The sequence below is a fragment of the Lynx rufus genome, unplaced genomic scaffold (assembly GCF_022079265.1).
Source record: "Lynx rufus isolate CCGP_SWC_20201006 ecotype Redwood Valley unplaced genomic scaffold, mLynRuf1.p SCAF_13, whole genome shotgun sequence".
Classification (NCBI taxonomy): Eukaryota; Metazoa; Chordata; class Mammalia; order Carnivora; family Felidae; genus Lynx; species Lynx rufus.
The window spans coordinates 34,681,968-34,708,858 of NW_025814827.1; the positions used below are offsets into that span (position 1 = coordinate 34,681,968).

Below are 26,891 nucleotides of genomic sequence, written 5' to 3' on the forward strand. Positions count from 1 at the left end.
AAAAAGCCTGGCTATTTGTTATTTCTAAACAGAGGAGGATTCATTTTCTTTCAATTCTTCCTTTCATCCAAAAGTAGCAAATCATGGCAGCCATGTGTCCCCATTTTGGTTTTAAATGATCCTTGGTGGTTGCATTTCTCACAAGCCTGTATGAAAAGGTTTAAATTAATCTTGTTTGAAATGAATGTTATAAAAAGTTGGTGTGTGGCAGTAGTGACTTGTTACAATTTAGAATCTGGTCCTATATCAGCCCTTTAAAGGAATATCATGAAGTGAATCATATATATATGTATTTTTTAATTTTTTTTAACGTTTATTTATTTTTGAGACAGAGAGAGACAGAGCATGAACAGGGGAGGGGCAGAGAGAGAGGGAGACACAGAATCTGAAGCAGGCTCCAGGCTCTGAGCTGTCAGCACAGAGCCCGACGTGGGGCTCAAACTCACTGACCGCGAGATCATGACCTGAGCTGAAGTCGGACGCTTAACTGACCGAGCCACCCAGACGCCCGGAAGTGAATCATATTTTATTTTTGAAATATCTTTAATGCAGTAAGAAAATGCTCATCTTATGATGTTAAGTGAGAAACATATGAGTCCAATTTTGGTGGAAACATATAGAGGAAAATTGGAAAAGAAATATGCTAACGATGTTAACTCAGAGTGGTGAATATTGGGTGATTTTTATTTATTTTTGAATACACTTTAATATGTTCTAGAAATTTTTCAATGTTTTTTTTTTTTTTTTTTATTTTGGGGACAGAGAGAGACAGAGCATGAACGGGGGAGGGGCAGAGAGAGAGGGAGACACAGAATCGGAAACAGGCTCCAGGCTCCGAGCCATCAGCCCAGAGCCTGACGCGGGGCTCGAACTCACGGACCGCGAGATCGTGACCTGGCTGAAGTCGGACGCTTAACCGACTGCGCCACCCAGGCGCCCCGAGTTCTAGAAATTTTTCTACAATAATTATGAATTCAAGATCTACTTAGTAGAGAATCTGAAAATACAGATAAGCCAAAGGTAAAATAAAAGACCAAGAATATCCATGAATCCGCTAATCCATAAGAACCCACCTCTGTTCAGTCCTTGACTTGTGATCATCTATCAGGTCCTTTTCTGTATATTCCTTTAATTAGAGAATCGGACATTTCTCTCCTCTCTTTCCTTCCTTCCTCCCTCTTTCTTCCTTCCTTCTTCTTTCTTTCTTTCTTCCTCCCTTTCTCTTTCTTTCTTTCTTTCTTTCTTTCTTTCTTTCTTTCTTTCTTTCTCTTTCTTTCTTTCTTTCTTTCTTTCTTTCTTTCTTTCTTTCTTTCTTAATTCCTTGTTTATGTCCTTAACTAGTTTTCTATTGAAATATTTCTTTTTCTTACTGATTGGTAAGAGTTCTTTAAGTATGTAAATTCATTAACCTTTTGTGTATTATCTGTGTTGCATATAATTTCCCCAGTTTCTCTGGTGCTTTTTAATTTACTTTAGAGTTCTTTTTAGTTTGTTTGTTTTCCATTCAAGAGCATTAAATGTTATGCAATCAAAACTATTAGTCTCTTCCTTTTTGATTTACATTCTTATGTTTAATAAGTCATTAACCTATTATTACATGAATTATCTTTATGTTTCCTTCTACTCCCTTGGGGATTTCTTATTTTACATTTATTTTTTATTTAAAAAATCAATTTTTACTTTTATTAAAGTGGTATAGTAAAAAATGGCAAACTCTGCTATGACATTTACAAAGGAAGAAAAGAGAAGCAATTCCTAGTCTTACTCTCCAGAAGCAACCATTATGAACTTGTAAATATTATGTTTATTTGATGATTGCTTGGCTTTGTCAGTTTTTGGACGTTCTCTTTGATTTCCTATCATGACAGATTAGATATTTTATACTTCCTCTCCTTTTGCATATTCCTCCCTACATACACTCAATATAGGTAAGGCACAGTATTTGGTTAAATCAACATTTAGTGCTTCTGTAATAAGTATTTATCATTTGATTACTTTCTCTGACAACGCTTTATTTTTCTTGTGGAGTTTCTATGGGGCTACTGTGCTTTCTTCTTTAACACTCAAGCACATCTTTAAGATCCTAATTCAACGCCCCTCCTCCACTACGTTTTTCTACATGGGCGAAGTCCTAAGATTGTTCAGTTATATACCCACCCATCCTGGGAACTGTATTTTGTTTAATTTATTATTTTCCGGAGCAAACAGAACAAACCTCTTACTAAATCAAACTGCAAGGTTTCTGGAGCCTTGTCGCTGATCCATGTCATTGACGGTTCCCTGTGCTTCTATTCCCCTTCCTGACAGGTATTATCCTGGCTCTGCAAATGCTTCCATCTCATTGCTCCCTCTGTAAGCTACAATAAGTCTCCCTTGACAGGCTGCTTATGGCATTTACAAGACATTTGGCCTTTTGGTGACTTATGCTTTTTGATTGTGATGTGATGGGCCAGGGTGATCCGTCATCCCACAATAATAATGTCAGCGCCTTCCTGAGTGAGCCCAAATCCTTTTGCAGAGTTTGAATAATGTGGAGATCAATGCCTTTTTCATTTGCTAAGATGGAAAGAGTTGACCTGCTGATCCCTTAAGCGTCAGCTTTGGCACACTGAATGGCTGGAGGCCAAATCATATTATCCCTCTGTGTGCTTTGGAGGAACATCAGGTTGTTTCTCTTTGTGCTTCCTCCTGTGTCCAAAACTTCCCTGGACTCTTCCTCTGCTGTTCAAAGAAAGAAAGAGAGATGAATCATTTTGTAGGGTACAAAAAGGACATTGTTACACTTGCTTGGGCCAGAGGCCCAATTGCCTTTCCTCTTTCTGTTATGAGAGAAATGGTTTAATTCATAATTAGAAGGTTAGTGAAATTATGCAATTTACGGAAGGATTGTTGGAAGATCTGTTTACGTGTAAAGTATGACAAGCCAGAATCTGGAATTCTCTCTATTTCTTCCATTTTCTCAGCATGCATGATACCCCACCATTACTGAGCAAATCTGAAACGGTCCTGATCAAATGCACAGTTTGGAAGGATCAGTGTGCCTGCAATGCCCTTGTTCTCCTACTAGTTTAAGCCATCCTGCCTAATAATTCCTGCTTCAGAAAACAGCACTGGGAATAGGGAGCCACAGTGATGACAAGCCTGTGGATGGTGTCACACGAAAAATAGAAATTGGCAATGTGTGTGGCCAGGTAATAAGTGTCTGTCCTCTGTCAGAGAAAGTAGGTTTTTTTTCTCGTTTCTGAGGGTGAGGTAGAATCATGGGTTTTAAAAGTGGAGGATTGATAGGAAAAGAGCAGTGACCTGGAGATAGGTACTCCATAAAATGTGGCACCAAAGGGGAGAGGAGAGATCAGAGCTGAGAGGAAAACCTAGGCTGAAAGGTGAGCTAGAACAGGAAGCGCTAGTAAAATAAGGTAGGCAAAACCAGAAAAAAGTTGAGGTTTTATCAAATCATTACGATGAAGCGTGAATCTAGGTTGAGAGGCATGGTGCTCCCTGAGTATCTCCTCAGGCCAAGGACAAAGTAAATGTTTCTTTCTGAGACACAGGAAGCCATTGAGATAGCAGTCTGTATTCTTTTGTCCAACATCCTGGGTAGAATGTTTTTCACCTATATTAACATAAAACCTGTGGCCACAGACATCTTTTGATGAAATTAGGGTAGTGTGACTTTGGTAGCAACGTAATCCTTATTAACAAAGGTTCTGAGTTAATTGCGCATTAGCACTCGTGAAACATTTATACATATAAGATATAACTTGCTTTAATTTTTTGTTTGTTTCAGGATATCAATGGATATTATAAAGGGAAGCTTAGATGGAATTTCAAAACCAGCCTCAAGTTCAAGAACGCGTCCTGGGAGTAGAGGTTCAAATGCTTCTTTGGAGGTGCTCTCACCAGAACCAGCATCCTTCATGGTAGTTTGCTATTTAGAAATGATGTTAAGTCCTTCTCCTAAACTCTAGCAATTGATAAACCAAGGCTGTAGTTAACATCCCATCTAAAGGATCTTCTTTAAATTATTATTATTATTATTTAGTGTTTATTTTTGAGAGAGACAGACAGACAGACAGACAGAGCATGATCTGGGGAGGGGGTAGAGAGAGAGGGAGACACAGAATCTGAAGCAGGGTCCAGGCTCCAAGCTGTCAGCACAGAGCCTGACTCGGGTCTTGAACCCACGAACTGTGAGATCATGACTTGAGCCGAAGTTGGTCATTTAACCAACTGAGCCACCCAGGCGCCCCTAAAGGATCCTCTTTAGAGGGTGTGTTCTGGGAACGCTCACAGATTTCTTCTTGGATTTTACTTTAGACCATTTAATGTGAAAAGTCTGTGTCTTTCTTTACCTCCTGCTCCCCCTCCTTCTTTTATTTTTCTTTGGAGTGTGGCTTATTTATTCACAGTTATGCTTTGTTAATGCTCATCTGTAAGCTTTTTTCCTTTTTTTTTTCATAAGAAATCTTTGTATTCCAGGAGTGCCTGGGAGGTTCAGTCGGTTAAGTGTCCGACTTCGGCTCTGGTCATGATCTCACGGTTTGTGAGTTTGAGCCCTGCATTGGGCTCTGTGCTGACAGCTCAGAACCTGGAGCCTGCTTTGGATTCTGTGTCTCCCTCGCTCTCAGCCCCTCCCCCACTTGTGCTCTGTCTCTCTGTCTCTCAAAAATAAATAAATGTAAAAAAAAAATTAAAAAGAAGAAATCTTTGTATTCCAATATCTACTGTGCCAACATTGACTCTTAATATGAAGATGGTTCAGTAATTTTATTTTTTAATTTTAATTTTTTTTACACAACAAAAACATATTTTTTCATGGTTCTAGGAGTCCAAGATCCAGGTGCCAAGAGGTTAGGTTTCTCCTGGGGCCTCTCTCCTTGACTTGCAGTTGGTCAGCTTCTCTCTTATCCTCACAGGGCCTTTTTGTCCATGCTCCCATACTCCTGGTGTTTTTTCTTTTACTTATAAGGACACCAGTCTTATTGGATTCAGGTCCTATCCTTTTTTTTTTTTTCTTTTCAAATTTTTATTTAATTTCTAGTTAGTTAGGGGTGCGTGGGTGGCTCATTCTGACAGCTCAGAACCTGGAGCCTGCTTGGGATTCTATGTCTCCTTCTCTCTCTGCCCCTCCCCCACTCATGCTCTGTCTCTGTCTCTCTCAAAAATAAATAAACATTAAAAAAATTTAAAAAATTCTAGTTAACGTACTGTGCAATATTGGTTTCAGGAGTAGAATTCAATGATTCATCACTTACGTATAACATCCAGGCATTCATCGTAAGTGCCCTCCTTAATACCCATCACCCATCTAGCCCAACCCCCACCTACCTCCCTCCATGAACCCTCAGTTTGTTCTCTATCTTTAAGGGTCTCTTATGGTTTGTTTCCCTCTCCCCCGCCTTCATATCTTCATCTGTTTTGTTTCTTAAATTCCACGTATGAGTGAAATTATATGGTATTTGTCTTTGAGTGACTTATTTCACTTAGCAAAATACACTCTAGCTCCACTCATGTCGTTGCAAATGGCAAGATTTGCCATTCTTGTTGATGGCTGTGTAATATTCCATTGTATATATATACCACATCTTCTTTATCCCTTCATCAGTTGATGGACATTTGGGTTCTCTCCATAGTTTGACTATTGTTGATAGTGCTGCTAATAACATTGGGGTGCATGTACCACTTTGAATCTGTATTTTTGTATCCTTTGGATAAATATTTAGTAGTACAATTGCTGGATCATAGGGTAATTCTATTTTTAACTTTTTAAGGAACCTTCCCATTGTTCGTCAGAGCGGCTGAACTAGTTTGCATTCCCACCAACAGTGCGAGAGGGTTCCTCTTTCTCCACCTCCTCGACAACACCTATTATTTCTTGTGTCGTTAAGTTTAGCTATTCTGACAGGTGTGAGGTGGTATCTCATTGTGGTTTTGATTTGTGTTTCTCTGATGATGAGTGATGTTGAGCATCTTTTCATGTATCTGTTAGCCATCTGGATGTCTTCTTTGGAAAAGTATCTATTCATGTCTTCTGCCCATTTCTTAACTAGATTATTGGTTTTTAGGTATTGAGTTTGATAAGTTCTTTATAGATTTTGGATACTAACCAAAAAGTTTCAGTGATTTAAGAAGTATAGTTCGGGTTAAAGACCATGTAATGTATATTTAGTCGGTACCTTACCTGGCCATGATTTCCTTTTCTTTTCTTTAGTGGTCTATTTTTCTTTTCTTAAAATATCTAAACTTGATGTTTTTTTTTTAAGAATCAGTTTTTTCATCTGCAATGTGGTACTAGTTTTAAGCTTGTGGTAAACAAAAATTTGAAACCTTACGGTAAAAAAAATCTTTGCAGGCTCATGAATCCACACTCATTTATTCTTTTGATTTATGGACCAGACTCTACCTTATGAAACTCTTAAAGCATTTGTTATGATTTAGTGCAGGAACTAGAGACCACTCTAGGCATTTCCAGCAGACAGGGATTAAATAATAGAAATTCAGTTTCTCAAAATCAGTGGAAGGCCAGCATCAGTGGAGGGCCAGCGGGAAAGGGAATCATGGGAGGAAACTTCTCTTGGATTTTTAGTTCCTAGGTCACACCTCCATGGCTGAAATCCAGAGATCAGAAAGCTTCTGCCTCTGATGCTGCCACAAGTCCCTCAGAACCACAAAACTGGTGACTGGACATACAGAGATGACAGCCTTTGAGATTTCTTGCCACCTTCCTATCAGGAGCTTGGGAAGATGGCTTCTCCCTCACGTCTGCAGTCTAAATCTTGTGCACATATCTCAAACTGGATGATTCTAACATGCATCCAGAACCACAGGTGGCTTGTTAAAATACCATTTCTAGCTGAGCTCTCTGTTTTGTTTCATCTAATCCTGCATCGTTACTGTGGGTTAATGCTTGTTAGTTGTGTAATATTTCTTGATATCTGGTAGGATGGGTCTCTCCATCTTACTCTTTTCTAGAACTGTCTTAGCTATTCTTGGCCTTTTTGTTCTTTTTGTATTTTAGATTGGTTTTTCAGGCCTTGCAAACATTACTCTTGGACTTTTGACTGAAATTACTTTGAATTTATAGATGAATTTGGAGACAGTTTGTGACTTTGCGATATTAAATCTTAACTATTAACATTGTATCTCATTGATTTTTGTTTCTAATTTAAAATTTTTATACACTGTAAAATTTATTCTTTTTCAGTGTATAGTTCTGAGTTTGGCAAATGTGTAGAGTGAGACCATCACAATCAAGATATAGGACAGTTCCATCACCCCTCAAAAATTCCTTCATGCTACCTACCTCTTTGCCTCTACTCAATCTCCCTTACTCTTAATCCTGGAAACCCCTGATCTGTTCTTTGTACCTATTGTTTTTCCTTTTCCAGAAAATCATATGAATGGAATTAAAAAGTATGCAGCTTTTGAGTCTGGCTTTTGTTTATTGGCACAATGCATTTGAGACTCCTCTGTTGTTATATATATCAATTGTTCACTCCTTTTTTATTGACGATTAGTGTTCCATTGTGTGGATATACCACAGTTGGTTTACACATTCACATGTTGAGCAACATTTGGGTTGTTTGCAGGTTCTGGTGATTATGAATAAAGCTGCTATTAATATTTGTATACTGAATTTTTTTTATTTAAAAACTTTTTAAATGTTTATTTGTTTTTGAGAGAGAGAGAGAGAGAGAGAGAGAGAGAGAGAGAGAGAGAATGGGGGAGGGGCAGCGAGAGAGGGAGACACAGAATTCGAAGCAGGCTCCAGGCTCTGAGTTGTCAGCACAGAGCCCCACACCGGGCTCAAACTCAGGAACCATGAGATCATGACCTGTGCTGAAGTCGGACGTTTAACCAACTGAGCCATCCAGGTGCATCTGAATTTTTTTTTTTTTTTTCCTATGGGAGAGTAGGTTTTTATTTCTCTTGGGTAAATACCTGGGAGTTGGATTTCTGGGTTGTGTGGTAGGTATATGTTTAACTATAAGAAATTGCAAAATTGTTTTCTATTCCCATGAGAAATATAGGAGCGTTCCAGCTGCTCTGGATCCTCACAGAAGTTGATATTGTTAGTTTTTTTAAAAAGCTATTCTAATAGGCATATGGCAGTATCTCATTGTGGTTTTAACTCCCATTTTCCTGGTGACTAATAATGATAAATGAGCTTTCAGGTGCTTATTTGTAACCCACGTATCTTTTTTGGAAAAGGTATTGTATTTTTTCTTTTTTTGCCTAACTTTCAAACTTGTCTTTGTCTTCTTATTGTTAACTTCTGAGAGTTCTTTATGTATTTGAGATAGAGTCTTTTCTTAGATACGTGATTTGCAAATATTTTTTCCTCGTCTGTAGCTTGACTTTTCGTTCTTTTAACCATGTGTTTTGAAAAGCAAACATTTTAAATTTTGTTAAGTGCAATTTGTCAACATTGTTTTGAGACTTGTTTTTTGTTTTTGTTTGTTTTTGGTTTTGTTTTTTGGTTGTATCCAAGAACTCTTTGTCCAACCCACGGTTCCAGAGATTTTTTCCTGTGTTTTCTTCTGAAAGTGTTATAGTTTTATGCTTTACGTTTAGGTGATTTTGGCCTCTCTTGTTGTCAGTGAGAAGGCTTTTGGAAATCCGATATTCATTACACTGTGGGCTGTCTCATTTAGATAATTTTCTCTGGTTCCTTTAATTTTTTTTCTCTTTGTGTTCAGTATCTACTATTACTCACCGGTGTTTGGATTTGTTTATTTTATACTTCTGGAGACTAGTACTTCTTCACTCTGAGGATTTGTGTGTTCTGTTTATTTTGAAAAATATTCAACCATTGTTTTTTTCAAAAGTTTCTAGTATTGCCCACTGTTTTTTCTGTTTCATCATCCTGAAAGTCACATTAAGTGTCTTTTGAAACTTTCCCTTCTATCTTTATGTCTCTCATTTTTTTAAAAAATATTTTCTATTCATTTATTTTGCTGTGCTTCATCCTGGGGGAATTTTTAACATATATTTAAAATTTTTTGAATCCTTTCTTATGCTGTGTCACATCTACTCTTTGATCCACTGAATTCTTAAATTTAATGATATCTTTTTAATTTCCAGAAGCTCTTTTTAGTTTATTTTCAAATAAACTAAAGACGGTTGGTGCTAATGAAGTGGGGAAATTTGGGTAAAATTGTAAAATGGGCCAAGATTGCCATTTGTTCTCCAGTTTTGTCTTTTTACTTCATTGCTTCCTGCTCATTCTAAGAGTTAGAATCATGTGGGATGGTATATGTGAGAGTCTTGTTGTGTCCTGAAGTGTGCTATCCAAGTATATTGCTAATATCTAGTTATGTGTTATATATTGTATATTTCCCTATATAAGAACCGTTCTCAGGGAAAAGTCAGCCGAGTTCATTTATGCCAAGATATAAATAAGCATCAGGGCTCATGTGATCTCTTCTAGCAATTTCAAGATTTTCACAGAACTCTATAGCCTTAAGGATTTACTGGTTATTACGGAATTTAAGGCTTTAACCTGGCCTTTCACAGAGTATGTTTTTGAACAGGGAACCCTCTTTAACACCTCCCAGATCACATAGAGGAGGCATTGTTTTGCTTGTTTATAAATTGGGCCTCAGCTAGTTTCATTCTATGCTGGATCTAGTAATGCCTATACCATAGTGTCGTTGAGGAGTGAATGAGGCCGTGTGTATAAAGTACTTAGCACAGGCCCTGGCCAGTAGGAATTCCTCAGTAAATGTTGGCTCTGATCATTATACCACTGACTCAGCTCAGTTCTGCTGGGACTTATGTCCTAGTCTAGGTAAACAGAGATGCTCGTGTGCAGTCTTGTATCCCTGGCAGTTTAATTCTCCACACGATCCACCTTCTGCCCTGAAGATTCAGAAGGGGACACAGATTCCAGTGGCCGAGAGTTGACCACCCTCCAAGGGCCGAGCCCTGATGGCCTGGAGCAGAGGTTTCCTCCATTGGGAGGGGAAATGCATTCCTTCCAGACGGGCTGAATCTCTCTGAGGTTTTGCCTGTCTCTTGGACTATGTTCACTTCTGATGTAACTCTCACTGCCACTCATGGCTGTCAGGGCACTACGATCCCTGCTTTTTCCTGATGCAGCCGTGGATGTCTTTTCTTGCTCTCTCTCAGGAAAACACAGCTGTGCCAAACTGGTGTTTTCAAAATGAGCATTGCTGAAATGGAAAGAGAAACCAAAATGACAGAAAAATTGTGAATAGCATAAAAATAATTACCAAAGCACATGGTTCTGACTTGAAGAATATCATTAGAAACACATCTCGATTCAGACTCTTTGCTTTCCAACTCTTCAATAGCCACATGTGGCTGGTGGTCATTGTATGGGAGCGCAGCTCTAGACCTTTGACTTTCCATCTGAGTGTAAGCTCCAGAAGCAGGGACCATCATGCCTCATGTCCAGAGCTGGCAGAGAGGGGTTCTGGGACGGATTCCTGACCCTTCTCCATTATTGCTGGAACTTGCCAGAGAATGGGGCATGTCTTTTTGGTGCAAATGGTATTATATTTACGTAATTAACTTACAGTTAATTAAAAGTTCTGTTTCTAGAGTAGTTTAACACTAGCGTATGTATGTGTGTATGTCCCCACATGTATTTACTTTAGTGTTAAAATAGTCTACAAATGTTAAGGTTTTAAAACCTTACCTATTTATGAAAATTATTTCTTTGGAAATAATGTTTAGGTTGATGCTGCAATCAAGTTGAACTCTGGTATAAAGGGCCACTCTGAGAGGAGTAATGCAGAGGAAAATGGAAACAATAATGATGATAAAGGGGAAAATGATTCTGAGAAACCAAAATTGGCTGAAGAAGGGTCAGATGAAGATCTGAACTTGGTTCAACATCAGATAATCCCTGGATGTGCAGGTAGGATACTCACCAGGTGATAGGCTAATGATAGTTATAGATATTATAGTTAAAATATTAGAGTTACATCTGTTTTTTATCAGCTAAAGAAATCCTAGTGAAAGAAAGAGGTATACCTTTGTGAGCACCAGCTTTTGTTTAGAATAGTACTGAGTTCTTAAAAACACGTAGAAAAATAATAAAATTTTCATTTAATGAAATCGTTACTGTGGGTCATTTCACGTTAATCAAGTAGGAAGTATTTCTGCCACTTATGACAGGATTTATTGATATTTTTGATGTCTCAATGATACAATAAAATGTATCCCGTAATTTCTAAATGGCTTTTTCAGGATAATCCCATTTGATCTTAGTAACTTTTGGATTTTAAAATACTCCTTTTTTCCCACCCTGGTTATTAAATTAATACTGGTCAGAGTGGAGAGCGTGTCTCCAAATGTGGTGTGCAGAGCCCTGGGGGATTGCTGAGCCCCTTTTAGGAATTTTGCAAAGTAAAAACTTCTTTCGTCATAATATTGATATATCAGTAATATAATTCATCGTAATACTGAAATAATGATACCTGCCTTTCCGCCCACTACATGGACATTTGCGGTGATGGCACAAAAGCGACGGTGAGTAAAATTGCTCCTGTGTTAGCACGAATCCAGGCAGCGTATCACATTGTACTAGTCGGTCATTGTGTTCTTCGTGACCAGCCACTGGGAGGGAAAAGAAATAGCCTGTGTCACTCAAGAACATCTTTGGTGGAGCAGTAGAAATCGTTAATCTCATGAAACCTGGACTTGAAATACACATCTGTTTAATTGCCTGTGAGGTAAAATGGGAAGTATGTATATAGCAACTCTGCTCTACACCGAAATGGGAAGTTTGTGTTGAGGAACAGTACTCATATGATAGTTTAAGTCGAGAACCGAGCTGGCCGCTTTTTAACGGAGCATCATTCTTACGTGAAAGAATGACTGACGGACCAACTAGTATCATTCAGACTTGGGTAGTTGGAAGTCATTTTTTTTTTTTTAAGATGAAATGAGCGTGTCGTTTCAAGGAAAATAATCGACAGTATCTTTCGTCAGTGATAAAATTTGGACTTTCAAGTGAAAATTAGAATTTTGGAAAACTTGTGTAGATTGCCACTGTGAGATTGACAGCTTTCCAAGACTTAGACTTTTCCGATAAAATTTGATGGCAATATGAACAAATGTGATTTTTTAAAAATACTGTATCCTGAAACGTGTTAACATTTTGAAGGTCTGCGTAAGTCAGTGAACTATTTTCCAAATGACCAATGAAGGGTAAAAGATCCATTCAGCACAAATGATAGATGCATGGATTTTAATGGAACAAATACAAAAAGCTCACTGATAGAGTTACGTATTTCACATTACAACCACTCTTTAAGAAACCACCCCTTGTCGAGTTTTGATGTAGTATCGAAGAAGAATATCCACAATTATCTGAGAAGATTATTAAATTTCTCCTCCCCTTCCAAATACATATTTGTATGAGGCCTGATTTTCTTCATACATTCTAACTGAAAGAAGAGATTGCAATAGATTATACAAGCAGATATAAGAATCCAACTGTTTTCTGTTCAGCTAGATATTAAAAATTTAAAACAATGCCCTTCTTAATTTTTTTGGAGTCTATACTTATTTGTCATAAAAATGTTATATTTATGTTAGCATGTAATTACTAATAACATGTTTATTATTTTTAAGTGAATAAATAAATATATATTTTTCAGTTTTGATTTCCGACGTGGTAATTATCAATAGATATAACATAAAAGCTACTTTGGGTTCTCAATAATGTTTAAGGTTGTAAAGGGAAGCTGAGGTCATAAACTTTGAGAAATGGTGACTTAAGAGTATATTTGGGATGAGTTTCGCTCTCAAAATTGGGCCTGGTGACTCAGGATTATAGTTATCAGGAAATGAGGCATTATAGTTGCGATTAGCTATTGGCCCAGTTTACACTGAACTTATTTATACTGTTTTGGAACTGCATGAGTTACTTCCAGATGTCTGCTGTATAGACCACTCTGTATATGGAGTGCAAGGATTGGCATTTGGGAATTATAACTAAAGGCTGTTGTATTTGAAATATGTAAGCAACAAGATCTCTAGAGCCTCCTTATCAATAAGATCAGTATTCTTTTTGGATAAGCTAGTTCCCTTCTGAAAATATCCCCTTTTCCTTGAAGAGGAAGTGATGTACATTATAGGGAAACACACTGGACTCTTTGGATTTAAAAAAGTTGCAAAATTTGGTCTTTCTTAGCATAATATGCCACTTCCTAAACTGGAGTGGCTGAGACTTCAGTATTTGAGCATTTATGCTCATTGCCAGATTAACATCTTTCATCAGACTTCACAGAGGACATATTACCTGGTGGTGAAGAGTTTTGACTCTCAAAACAGACAGATCTGGGTGGAAACTGGCCCTGCCATTTACTACTTATATCATCTTGGACGTGTATGTAACTCAGTTACAAATTATTCTCAGTTTACTAATTTGTAAAATGGGACAATAACTATACTACCTGACAGGATTATGATGAGGATTAAATGACAGAATGCCTGTAAATAAAGCCCTTAACACTGAGCATATCAGATAATTCTATAAATGTTAGCTGCTATTATTAACATTATCATTAATCATAAGTTAAAACTTGAGTGAAGAGGGGCGCCTGGGTGGCTCAGTTGGTTGGGCGTCCGACTTCAGCTCAGGTCACGATCTCACGGTCCGTGAGTTCGAGCCCCGCATTGGGCTCTGGGCTGATGGCTCAGAGCCTGGAGCCTGTTTCCGATTCTGTGTCTCCCTCTCTCTCTGCCCCTCCCCCGTTCATGCTCTGTCTCTCTCTGTCCCAAAAATAAATAAACGTTAAAAAAAAAAAAAAAAAAAACAACTTGAGTGAAGAAAGTTCTAAAGAGCCCTTGGCTTTAAATAAGTTACTACCAATTATCCATTTTTAGGTACTTCAAAAAAAAAAAATAGAACAAATGGGAGGGGCATAGATAAAAGCTGTCTAGTTACATAGAGTACTTTTCTGAATTTGTTTCTCTGTGTTGGAATCATTTCATTTCTTGACATGTTACATTTTACTGCATCGATTTCACAAATAGCTACATGCCTTCTCTTTTTAGTCTGAAGCAGTTTTAGGATAGGGTCTTTGTCTTATTCCTTATTCCTTACTTATGAATATAGAAGGTATACCAGAATGAAGGAGAAATATTTTGGGATTGAAAATGAGATAAGACCCACCTATGAGTTCAATACCATAATTTATTAGCTATTTGAAAGAACAGAGTTATTTCCAAGTGTTGGCGGGGATGTGGAGAAAAAGGAACCCTTGTGTACTGTTGGTGGGAACATAAATTGGTACAGCTACTGTAGAAAACAGTATGGAGGATTTTTTTAGAAAATTAAAAATAGAAATACCATATGATCCGGGAATTCTAGTACTGGGTATTTACCCAAAGAAAATGAAAATGTTAATTTGAAAAGATATACACACTCCTATATTTATTGTAGTGTTATTTACAATAGCCAAGATATGGAAGCAACTCAAGTGTCCATCAATAGATAAATGGATAAAGAAGATGTTGTGTACATTCCCTCTCTCTCTCTCTCTCTCTCTCTCTCTCTCTCTCTCTCTCTCACACACACACACACACACACAGGAACATAAGGCAGCCATAAAATGATGAGATCTTATCATTTGTGACAATATGGATGGACCTAGAGGGTATTATGCTAATTGAAACAAGTCAGACTGAGAAAGACAAATACCATATGATTTCACTTATATGTGCAATCCCCAAAACCAAAAATGAATAAACAAACAAACAAACAAAAAAGCAGAATGAGACCTGTAAATACAGAGAACAAAGTGATGGTTGTCAGAAACAGGGGGTTAGGGAATGGGCAAAATGGGTGAAGGGGAGTGGGAGATACAGGCTTCCAATTATGAAATTATTAAGTCATGGGGATAAAGGGCACAGCATATGGAGTATAGTCAATGACACTGTAACAGCATTGTATGGTGACAGACAGCAGTTATACTTGTGGTGAGCATAGCCTGCTACAGAGTTGTTAAATCACTGTGTTATACACCTGAAACTGTAGCATTGTGTGTCAACTATACTCAAAAAAAATTTCAAAAAGGAAAAAAAAGATAGTTATTTTAGCTGTAGAACCGGGTTGTTAGATAATTATATTTCATAGGTTGTTCGATAATCATATGAAAAAATACGTGTGAAAGCACCTTGTAAAATATGTCAGTTATTCTCACCAGCCATAAACATTTGTTGAATGAAAGAACAAACAGTAAAAACAAAACGAAACTTTCTGGTTGTACCAAACTTCAAGCTCATTCCTACTTTCAACACAATATAGATGAACCTGAATTAAAAGAATTAGATTCTCAACTTCAAGATGCTATTCAGAAGATGAAGAGGCTTGATAAAATATTGGTGAAGAAACAATACAGAGAAAAAGAAATTAAGAAGCAAGGTCTAGACCTGAGAATAAAGCTGTGGGAAGAACTTAAGGTAAGAGTTGTCTCACCACTGCTGATGTGGAAGAAATAATTTCCTCTAAGATGAGTAAGAAAAGCATGGACTGTGGTAGTATTAATGTGGTCTGCCTTTATTGATTTATTTTGTAGAAGTAGGATGGTGGTGTGTATATGTATGTGTGTGTGTGGGGGGGAGGTGAGGGAGATCGCTTTCTGGAACTAGACAAGGTAACTTTGCAGAATTCCAGATTTCAGGCACCACACTGCCATGTTTGTTTTCCATGGGCAGCACAGCAGACCTCTCTTACCAGTGTCAGGCTGGGGTTCCTCCGTTTCTGGAGAAGAAAGTGATGGGGTCCCTACTTTCATCAAGTCTGTTTGCTGCTTCTTCAGCAAGCTTACGGTTTGGAGATAAACACATAAATATACACAAATTTAACCCCCTGGTCGCCATTATTTTTTAAGCAAACTTTTGTGACCAAGAAGTGGGGTGTTCACTGTTTCACATGCTGGTCAAGATCTCTTAGAGGCTGTAAAGTGCTTGTGGTCTGTGACCATGCTCTATTTGCTTCTGTCTCAGTACATCTCTAGTGCTCGATTAACTTTCCTTGGCCTTCTTGGACCTTTATTCTCTGTAGTATTGAGGGGTGGAAGTTGACCATATATTTGCTCTGACTTGACGTTTAGCCATTGGTTCATATTTGAACTTTGTCCCGTAAAGGAGAGCACTTTTAGGTAAGGAGCACTGTAATAACAGATGAGTTGTTTTTGATAAATTCTTCCTTCCTCAGTCGACTGACTTCAAGGACATTTCCTAGATGATGCTCTGCATTAATAATGAAGTGACGAAGAATACATTTTTACAAGATTCCCAGGAAGACCATGGAGTAGAAAGCACCATACACAATGCAGTGATTTAAACTAGAGAAACGATTTGTATAAATTTGTCATAAAAAGTTAGCCTATCACTTATTCCTGTTGAATCTCAAACCAAAGTTTTACTTGTTTGGAAACAGGAATAATAATTGGACCCATAATAAAATATAGTATCAATCCTGAAATGTCTGAAACTATAATTTAATGATGGACCTTTAGGCTACTCGTTAGTTATGGAAATATTAAACAGAAGCTGAAGAAGATTTAAGTGAGGTAATGATTATATAATGATAGACATATATTACAACTCTCTTTGGGACTATTCATTGCTAGAATTTGTGCGAACAGGGATATTAACAGATTTCCTATTTAAAGGGATAAAAATGACCTGTCCCTTTTTGTTCAGGTCAATTGTGGAATTACAAATTACACAATTTGTAATCCATGTTGAAACTGTACAAAATATCGAAGAGTGTAGTTGCCTTCTTTTCCTTGTTTCTCTTTTATTAGTCTGCAAAAACTAGTGAAGCTTTGCAAAGTAATGAGGAGATGGAAAATACAAAAAAGTTTCTAGCTTTGACTGCTGCATCAGAAGAAACTGTCGGTGAGTAAAATTTATCTTTTTTTTTTTTTTTGAATCTCAGAGTCATAGAATATTTGAATTAAAGTAAAAATCCCAGTTAAGTTATTCTTTCTTTTTCTTTGTGAGTTTAACTCTTCTCTATGGGAAATGATCACATTAGGTAGGATTATATGGAACTTTCCTGAGCATCGGTAAGTTTCAGAGGCTTCTCGGGTTTGTACCTGTTCAAGAGTGAGGGGGACAGGGCAGTGAAAAATTGGGAAATAGACACAATATGTCTTTGCCTTTACTTCCTGTGCCTCTAAGAGGCCTCTAGACACCCAGTCTATGCAGTCTCCTAACTGCCTAGAATCCTCCCACGATGTGTCACTCAGGCTTCTGCCATCCCTTTCATAAAAATCCGTCCTATTTCCTGTTCTCTTCCAGTCTTGTTTTTGAGACCAGCCAAATCATTATGCATGTTTCTAATTTGCCATCTGTGTGTATGTATATTTATCATTCTTCCTTTCCTCCTCCTCCTTCTCCTCCTCCTTTATCTTCTCTTCCTCCTTCTTCACCCAAAGAAGTGTGATGGAGTCATGTAGCCTTTAGCTTCCTTATACAGTGGTGAAAATTTGGGGGATTGGGAAGTGGTTGCTAGGTTTTTGGCAGGACGCTTTGGAAATCCTTTAGCCTGCATCACGTAAGTGGTTATCCAATACTGTTGGGGGGTAAAACTGACTCTAAGCAGGGGCCCCTGATTTCTCTGAGACTCCTGGGATCCATTTGTCTTTTGCAAAGTGAGTGTCTAACATTGCAGAACCTCAAGAACCTGACTCAGACTATTGCTGCTGGTTAGCATGAGTTTTGATGTGAATGAAATTCCTTGAGGTTTGTTTCTTTCTGGACCCAGCGGTGAGAGCTCAAAAGCTGCTTGGGCCCAAGGGATTTGGATTTAGAATGCACCAAATGTTTCTGTCCAGGAAGTGGGTGCCCTATGTGGGTTGTCGTTTCTATGACTAAGGACTTAAAAAAAAAAATGAATCTGAGTTTCTCCTAGACAGATGTATATCTAGATTGGCTTTGTTGAAATTTACCATTTATATATCCTAATTGAAACACCAAAAACTAAGGGCACCTGGGTGACTCAGTTGGTTGAGTGTCTGACTTTGGCTCAGGAAGGTTCATGAGTTCGAGCCCCACATGGGGCTCACTGCTGTCAGCACAGAGCCTGCTTTGGATCCTCTGTTTCCCCTCTCATTCCCTCCCCCACTCATGCTCTCTCTCTCAAAAATAAATAAAAGGCATTAAAAAAACCCCCCAAAATGATTTGCCTATTAAAATAATAGATCATTTGCTTTCTACTTCTTCTATTTGGTTATAGAAATAATACATGCTTAATCTGTATTAGAAAATATTGATAAACTGGAAGAAAAAAATCACCGTAATTCTTAACTTGCAGAGATAATCATTATTAATATTTTTGTTTACTCTTTATCTTTTGAGACATTTTCCATGCAGATATCTATATATATTTTAAAAATAAAAATGAGGGGCGCCTGGGTGGCGCAGTCGGTTAAGCGTCCGACTTCAGCCAGGTCACGATCTCGCGGTCCGTGAGTTCGAGCCCCGCGTCGGGCTCTGGGCTGATGGCTCGGAGCCTGGAGCCTGTTTCCGATTCTGTGTCTCCCTCTCTCTCTGCCCCTCCCCCGTTCATGCTCTGTCTCTCTCTGTCCCAAAAATAAATAAATGTTGAAAAAAAAAATAAAAATGAGATCAAATTATATATATATATATATGGTGTTTTGTAATCTGTTTCCTACTAATTTTTATCTCTCGGGCACCCTTAGCTGTCAGTAAGGGAAGAACTGTGTGATAGTTTGTTTCCGAGATGTTTGCCATAGTTCCTTCCCTCTATGATGTTCATTCCAGTCCTCGTATAGGGATGGGGTCTCTTTCTTCCTGTATTTTCAGTCTGGGCTGGGCTAGGACTACGTTGACTGATAGATTACAGCAGAAGTAATCCTACACCATCAGTTCCAGCCCTTGCCGTTAAAGGACTGGCAGTTTCGGCTTCTCTTTTTAGAAGGCCCACTCAGAGGAAAGCCAGCCATCCTGTAAGGAGTCAGACTACCCTGAAGCTGCCATGCTGTGAGAAAGTCCAAACAAGCCATATGAAGGCTACCCAGAGGACGTCATGCTGGCCAGTTCTGACCTACAGTGAGTTCAGTAGTGTTCCACCAGAACTCAAGTCTACCTGGAGCCTCAGTATGTGACCTTATTTAGAAATAGCATCTTTGCAGGGGTGCCTGGGTGGCTCAGTTGGTTAAGCATCTGACTCTTAATTTCAGCTTAGGTCATGATCTCATGGTTCCTGAGATTGAGCCCCATGTCAGGCTCTGCGCTGACAGGAGCCTGCTTGGGATTCTCTCTCTCTCTGCCCCTCCCCCACTCGTGCTCTCTCTCAGTCTCTCTCTGTCTCTCAAAAATAAATAGATAAACAAACAAACAAAAGGAAATAGAATCTTTACAGATGTGATTAGTTAAGATGAGATCTTACTGGATTAGGTGGGCCCTAAAGCTGAAGTTTGGTGTTCTTGTAAGAAAAGAAGACACAGAGACACAATGACGTGGTTAAGAAGAAGGTGATGTGAAGATAAAGGCAGAGCTTAGAATGATGTAGTTACAAGCCAAGGAATGGCAGGGGTCGTTGGGAGCCACCAGAAGCTGGGAAGAAGCAAGGAAGGATTCTTCCCTAGAGACTTCAGAGGGGCACGGCCTTGCGGACATCTTCATTCCAGATGTCTAGCTTCTAGAACTGGGAGAGAATAAATTGCTATTGTTTTCAGCCATCCATTCCACAGTTACTTGTTACAGCGGCCCCTGGAAACTAATACACTGCCTGGTCAGCATCTCAGTGCCGGCACCAGAGATGTGAAAGAAGGAGCCACCTTGGCCTTTGCATTCCTAACAAATGTCATGTAGAGGATAGCCAAGGCCAGACACACGGTCTCAGGTGAGCTGTCACAGACATCTCCAGCCCAGTGCAGCCCCCCAGCTGAGGCCTCCTTCATGGTGGAGCAGGGGCATATCATTCCTGGTGTGTCCCTCATATTACTGACCCACAGAATCATGAGCATAATAAAATGGTCACTGTTTTGTGCCACTAAGTTTTTTTGTTTTTGTTTTTTTCTTTGTCTTTTCACTTTTTGTTGTGGAATAATGTTAAACTTACAGAAAAATTTCAAAATAGTACATAGAGTTCCTGTTTGCTCTTTACCCAGCCTCCGCTGATGTTAGTATCTTGTGTAACCATAGTACAGTTGGCCTTTGAGAAACATGGGTTTGAACTTCATGGGTCCATTTTTTGTGGACTCTTTACAGCACAGTACTATAAATGCATTGTCTCTTATAATTTTCTTTTCTTTAAAAAAAGTGCTTTTAATGTTTATTTTTGAGAGAGAGGGTGGGACACGGTGTGAGCAGGAGAGGGGCAGAGAGAGAGGGAGAAACAGAGTTCAAAGCAGGCTTCAGGCTCTGAGCTGTCAGCACAGAGCCCAATGCGGGACTGGAACCCATGAACCGTGAGATCATGACCTGAGCTGAAGTTGGTTGCTTAACCGACTGAGCCACCCAGGCGCCTCTCTTACGATTTTCTTAATAACATTTTCTTTTCTCTAGCTTACTCTATTTAAGAATACAAGATATAATACGTTTAACATACAAAGTGTATATTAATCGACTGTTTACATTATTGGTAAGGCTTCTGGTTAACAGTAGGCCATTAGTAAAGTCTTTGGGAAGTCAAAAGTTATGCATGGATTTTCAACTACATGGGGATTTGGCACCCCTAACCCCCATGTTGTTCAAGGGTTGGCTTTACAGTGATCAACATTAAGAAGTTAACGTTCATATAATTCGATTAAACTACAGACCCTCTTAAAATTTCACCTGTTTTTCCACTAATGTCCTTTTTATTTTCTAGTATCCAACCCAGGATCCCCTTTTGCACTTGGTTGTCGTGTTTTCTTGTCTCTTCGAATTTGTGATAGTTCCTCCATCTTTCCCTGTCTCTCATGGTCTTGACGCATTTGGAGAGTACTGGTCAGCTATTTTGTAAAATATCCTTCAGTTTCAGTTTGTCTGATGTTTTCCCTTGATTAGATAGAGTTAATGCATTTTTGGCAAGAATACCCCAGAAGTTATGGGCTCTCGATCAATCATGCTCAGGGTACCTAAGGTTAAGTTCTGATGTTACTGGTGATAGTAACCTTGAAAACTTGGTTAAGGTAGTGTCTGCCATGTTTCTATATTGTAAAGTTACTAATTTTCCTTTTATAATTAATAAATATCATGGGCGAGATTATGCAAATATCTTTCCTCAAACTATTGTCCATTAATGTTAGTATCCATTAGTTGATCTTGCCTGCAATAATTATTACTGTATGACACTAAATTTTGGGTGATTCTTTTCATGTAACAATAGATAACTGGAATGATTTGCATCAGCATTTTAAAAAAATTTGAGTCGGGGAGCCCGGGTGGCTCAGTCAGTTGAGCGTCTGACTCTTGATTTCAACTCCGGTCATGATCTCATGGTTAGTGAGATCTAGCCCCATGTTGGGCTCTGTGCTGACAGCACGAGGCCTGATTGGGATTCTCTCTCTACCTCTATCTCTGCCCCTCCCCTTCTCATGCTTTCTGTCTCTCAAAATAAGTAAATAAACATTAACAAAAATAAAAAAATAAATTTTGAGTATAGTTGATACAATGTTACATTCATTTCAGATGTACAAATAGCGATTCAACATGTCTATACATTATTATTTTTTTTTAAAGATTATTTTGAGAGAGAGAGAGAATGAGCAGGGGAGGGACAGAGGGAGAGGGAGAGAGAGAATCCCAGGCTGCTTTGTTCAGATGACGTGCGTCTGACACAGGGCTTGATCTCACCAACCACGAGATCATGACCTGAGCCAAAATCAAAAGTCGGACGCTTAACCAACTGAGCCACTCAGGTGCTCCCTACATTATTCTAAGTTCACCACAAGTATAGCTACCATCTGATCTGATACATCACTATTACAATGGCGTTGACTATATTCCTTATGCTGTGTCAGCATTATCTTTAATGACTGTATATTAATTCCCTACATAGATGTACCATAATTTATTTAACTAAAATTCTGCTATTAAACATTTAGGTTATTTCGTTTTTTCAATTTTTTTCAGTTATACATAATGCTGCAATAACATCCTTAAGTAATTATTCCATTGTTACCTTCTGTGGTAATTGAGAAGCTAGGTTGTGGGGAACCTGGGTGGCTCAGTCGGTTGAGTGTCCACCTCTTGATTTTAGCTCCGGTCATGATCCCAGGGTTGTGGGATCAAGCCCCAGTCTCACTTCTTGCTGAGTTAGAGCCTGCTTAAGATTCTCTCTTTCTTCCTTTGCCCCCTTCCCTGCTAGTATTCTCACACTCTCTCTTAAAAAAAAAAAAAAAAAGAAAAGGACAAAAGCAAAAAAAAAAAAGAAAAATTAGGTTGACAACTAGGTTGAAAAAGAAAAAATGCCTCCCAAGAGATATCCATGTCAAATTCCTAGAAGCTGTGAATGTTACCTTATTTGGAAAAAGGGTCATTGCAGATGTGATTAAGTTAAGGATCTTAGGATGAGGACATAATCCTGGAATATGGAAGAGAGCTCTACATGAGCTCATAGGTATCCATCATAGGTATCCTCATAAGAGAGAGGGAGAGGGAGAAGAGGCACTCAGAAGAGAAGCCACATGAAGATTGAGGCTGGGATTGGAGTGGTGTGGCCTACAGCCAAGGTGATGATGGCAGCCACCAGATACTGGGAGAGGCAAGGAATGAAATCTCACTGAGGGCCCCTGGAGAGAGTGTGGCCCTACCGACACCTTGACTTTGGACTAATGGCCTCTAGAATTGTGAGAGAATAAATTTCTGTTGTTTTAAGTGACCAAGTTTGTGTTAAACTGCGACAATAGCTACAGGAAGTGAATACAACTTCAAAGAGAAATCACTTAGTCAAAGGGCTTGGGCCTTTTAAAAATTTTATCCATATATAAAAATATTTTTTATTTTTTTTAATGTTTATTTATTTTTGACAGACAGAGAGAGAGAGAGAGAGACACAGACAGAGCATGAGTGGGGAAGGGGCAAAGAGAGAGGGAGACACAGAATCTGCAACAGGCTCCAGGCTCCGAGCTGTCAGCCCAGAGCCCGACGCAGGGCTTGAACTCACGGACAGTGAGATCATGGCCCGATCTGAAGTCAGATGCTCAACCAACGGAGCCACCCAGGTGTCCCTAGATTTTTATTCATATTGACTTATTAAAAGGTTTTACCAATTTAGACAAATTTTGTATCAAATACAAATCAAATATTGTATCTGAGAATTGTTTTTGTATACCCATGATAACAATGGGTTTAATAGTTGTTTTAAAGCTTTTTTTAAAATGGAGTCGCAATTTATACCTCTGTGATAATCAAGGAGGTTGAGTATTTATTCTTTTAGCCATTTTGTGAATTAATTGTTCTTTTATGAAATGAAGCATTCCTTTTTATTGTTTAGAAGGACTCCTTTACATATCAAGAATACTAATATTTGACAGTCATAAATATAAAAAACATTATTTCTAATTTATTTTTAGTTTTGTGGTATTTCTTGCTCTCCCAAACTGAATATTTTTTTATTTAGCTAAATCAGTCATTTTTTTTCTTTTTAAAATTTTAATGTTTATTTATTTTTGAGAGAGAGAGAGAGAGAGAGAGAGACAGAATATGAGTGGGGGAGGTGCACAGAGAGAGGGAGACACAGAATCTGAAGCAGGCTCCAGGCTCTGAACTGTCAGCACAGAGCCCGGCATGGGGCTCAAACTCATGAACCATGAGATCAAGACCTGAGCCAAAGTTGGAAGCTTAACCGACTGAGCCACCCAGGCACCTCAGTCATTTCTTTTCTTTTATCATTGACTGTTGTTCCGCTTAAAAAGTCCTTTTTACAGTGTAAGATGACATAAAAATGTATTGTACAGTTATTGTTTTATGAAAATTAAAATATTAGTCTACTTCGAACTCATTTTGTTGCCATATATGAGGTAGAGAGTTGATTTGGTGGTTCCCCCCCCCACACCCCCAGTTTGTTAGCTAGCATCAAAAGATCACAAATAACGGAAATAAAATCAAAGAGTTGCCACGGTAGTAATTAGTAGAAGTTTATCATGCACGCGTGAAAAAAGTCAGCTTGCAAACTGGGAACACTGAAGCCAAAACATGGACTGAGGCTCAGGAGTATTTTGTTATAAAGCAGAATGGTTACTTCATATCAATTTTGGAAGACACTAAGTTTTACTTATGATTTCTAGAGGCCTAAGCAAGAGATGATCCAGGTCAAGTTACTCTTGCAAAAGAAGCTAAATTACGTTTTATTTGTATGACTAAACTGGTGTTGTCTGCTCAGATCATTTCTAAGGTTTCTCTCTATTTGTTTTTGATTTTAAAACGGGTTACCTCAGTACTTTTACTGCATAATCCATCATTCCCTCATTTATTTGGAATGCTAACTTTATCATGAATTGGGCTTGTTTCCAAAATTTCTATTCTCTTCCATTATAATATTTCTGTCTGTTCTAATGTTAGCATTGCACTGTTCTTACTACTGTAGCTTTATAATACGTTTTATTAGGGCAGGTATATTGTCTTTTTCGGGAAGTTTTTTTTGTGAGAACATGTTTTTCTTAAGCCTGTTTTTCTCGTTGAGAGTTGTTCAGTTGTGAGTACACTAAGAAGAAAGACTGCAAAGCACCTCTAAGGTTATGGCTATTTATAGAATGCTGTTTTACTACCTTCAGTGTCTGAAGGCTATGGTGTGAATATAACCTGTCTTGAAAAGTACAATTTCTTATATTTTCCTTCACGTCTGTCAGTAATTCCGTATCTTCATAGAAGCAGGACTTCCAAATAAAGAACATGGATTTCCAAATAAAGAACTGGGTGTTACAGTATCTCAGCATCTATATTTCAGAAAGCTGGAGCTAAATGCTGATTTCTCTAATGGATGGGGCATTTCTAAGAGGCATATGTACCTCCTGTGGTTGACTCCGGAGCAGGGACTGTAAAATAGTAAGGGGGGCTTTTGACGTTAACCTTTCAGGCATAGAGTTCACTATTAAAGGAACTTTTGGCCCTGCAGGGCAAGACTTTTGTTATCAGTTGTCTTTTCTTCATTTTCTATTTTTTTAAGTTTATTTTTTTATTTATGTTGATAGAGTTATAGAGAGCAAGCAGGGGAGGGGCAGAGAGAGAGGGAGATGGAATACCAAGCAGGCTCCGTGCTGTCAATGCAGAGCCTGATGTGGGGCTTGAACTCATGAACCATGAGATCATGACCCGGGTCGAAATCAAGAGTTGGACACTCAACTGACTGAGCCACCCAGGTGCTCCTGTTGTCTTTTCTTCAAAATTAAAGCAGAACTATCAAATACGTTTCATTTTTTTGAAAGTTTGTTTTATTTTGAAAGAGAGAACGTGACCGAGTGAGCAGGGGTAGGGCAGAGAGAGAATCCCAAGCAGGCTCCACTCTGTCAGCCTGGAGCCCAATGTGGGGCTCGATCCTGTGAGCTGTGAGATCATGACCTGAGCTGAAACAAAGAGACGCTTACCCAACTGAGCCACCCAGGTGCCCCACCAAATACGTTTCGTTTTTAAAACTCATGCCATGTACATTTGGCTTAAACCTATAGAGCTCACATCTCTGGAGTCACATGACTACTATAGGCCCTGAAAACATTTACAGTGATGTTAGATTAGTACTAATGTTCTGACATGGAAATTAATCAGATTTTATGAGCTGAAAACTGGAGTTACCAGGGACCTGAAACCTATGTTCAGGGAGAACCACTGGTTTAAACATTATCATGTTAGAGTTTCAGTTCTTAGATTTTGAATTCTTAGTCAATTATTGTGTACTGGCAGTGTTTATTGTGCTCAGAGCAGATAAGATGCAAAAGTAGGGTTGATGTAAAAGGAAATGGGAATAAAAGATACTGTTAAGTGAACCAAATGCCTATTTCTTTTCACTCTTGCTACTAACTGTCTTGAGATCATGCCGGACTAGTGCACCAGTGAAGAGATGATATTACTGTGTTCCTGGCTGTTGAGATTTAAGTGGATTCTTTTTGCTTTTTTGGTGACTGGTCTTTTTTAGAAGGCAGATTCCTTAATGAAATTTCCTGTTTTTTTTTTTTTTTTTGCATCCTAGGCATAAGTGTAACAGTCACATATTGATTTGATTTCTAACTATCTTAAAAACCATAGGAGATATTTACTTTGGACTGCATCATTAACCTGATTACATGGTTTTTCTTCATATTTTACATAACATAGTTATTACTTCATTCTAGAAGAGGAAATTTTTGGAATCCTCAGTTTAAGAAAGGTATTATTAGTAGAATATTTTCACTGCACATATGAAAGAAATGAAGAGAAATGCAAGAGTCCAATTTGACCACATAGCAGTGATTTTACAGTTTCAAATTTCTGCTATTACAACACAGCCACATATTAGAAAGTGGTGCAAGACTACTTGCATCTGTTCTATTTTGAGGTTAGTTTCTTTCCCATGTTATTCACTGAACTTTGGCTATCTCTCTTAATTAAAAATATAAAATTGAAACAAATAATTATTTTGATCAAGCCTATATATAGCTGTAAGTTTTCAAGTAAAATGTTTCTATGAAAACAATTCAATTCTTTTGCCCTGTTCCCCTCCATAAGTTTTTCTTTTTTACCAGGAAAGTACAAACCCTTGTAAATTATCCAGTAGGTGGCAGCATCTAGTTAAAATATGCACTTTAAAAGAGTGGACTTTAGAGCCAGACTGATTTAAACTTGAACTTTAAACACGTATCTACAAACATACCCAGACCTCCTTTCTGCCTCTTTTCCCTTTGGAAAAAGGGAGAAATTCTTAGGATAAGTGTTCTTTTTAAAAATTTTTATTATTCTTTTGGTGGGCAGGAGCA

General features: G+C 38.3%; 1 protein-coding gene across 1 annotated transcript in view; it reads left to right on the forward strand.

The window, feature by feature from the left end:
- FSIP1 (fibrous sheath interacting protein 1) overlaps positions 1–26,891 on the forward strand; it is a 193,043-nt gene that overhangs the window by 1,983 nt on the left and 164,169 nt on the right. Inside the window, exons 2-5 of the mRNA XM_047074517.1 lie at positions 3,788–3,920; positions 10,702–10,885; positions 15,287–15,441; positions 16,794–16,887. Coding sequence (XP_046930473.1) covers positions 3,788–3,920; positions 10,702–10,885; positions 15,287–15,441; positions 16,794–16,887 — 566 coding nt within the window. The remainder of the gene's footprint in view (positions 1–3,787; positions 3,921–10,701; positions 10,886–15,286; positions 15,442–16,793; positions 16,888–26,891) is intronic.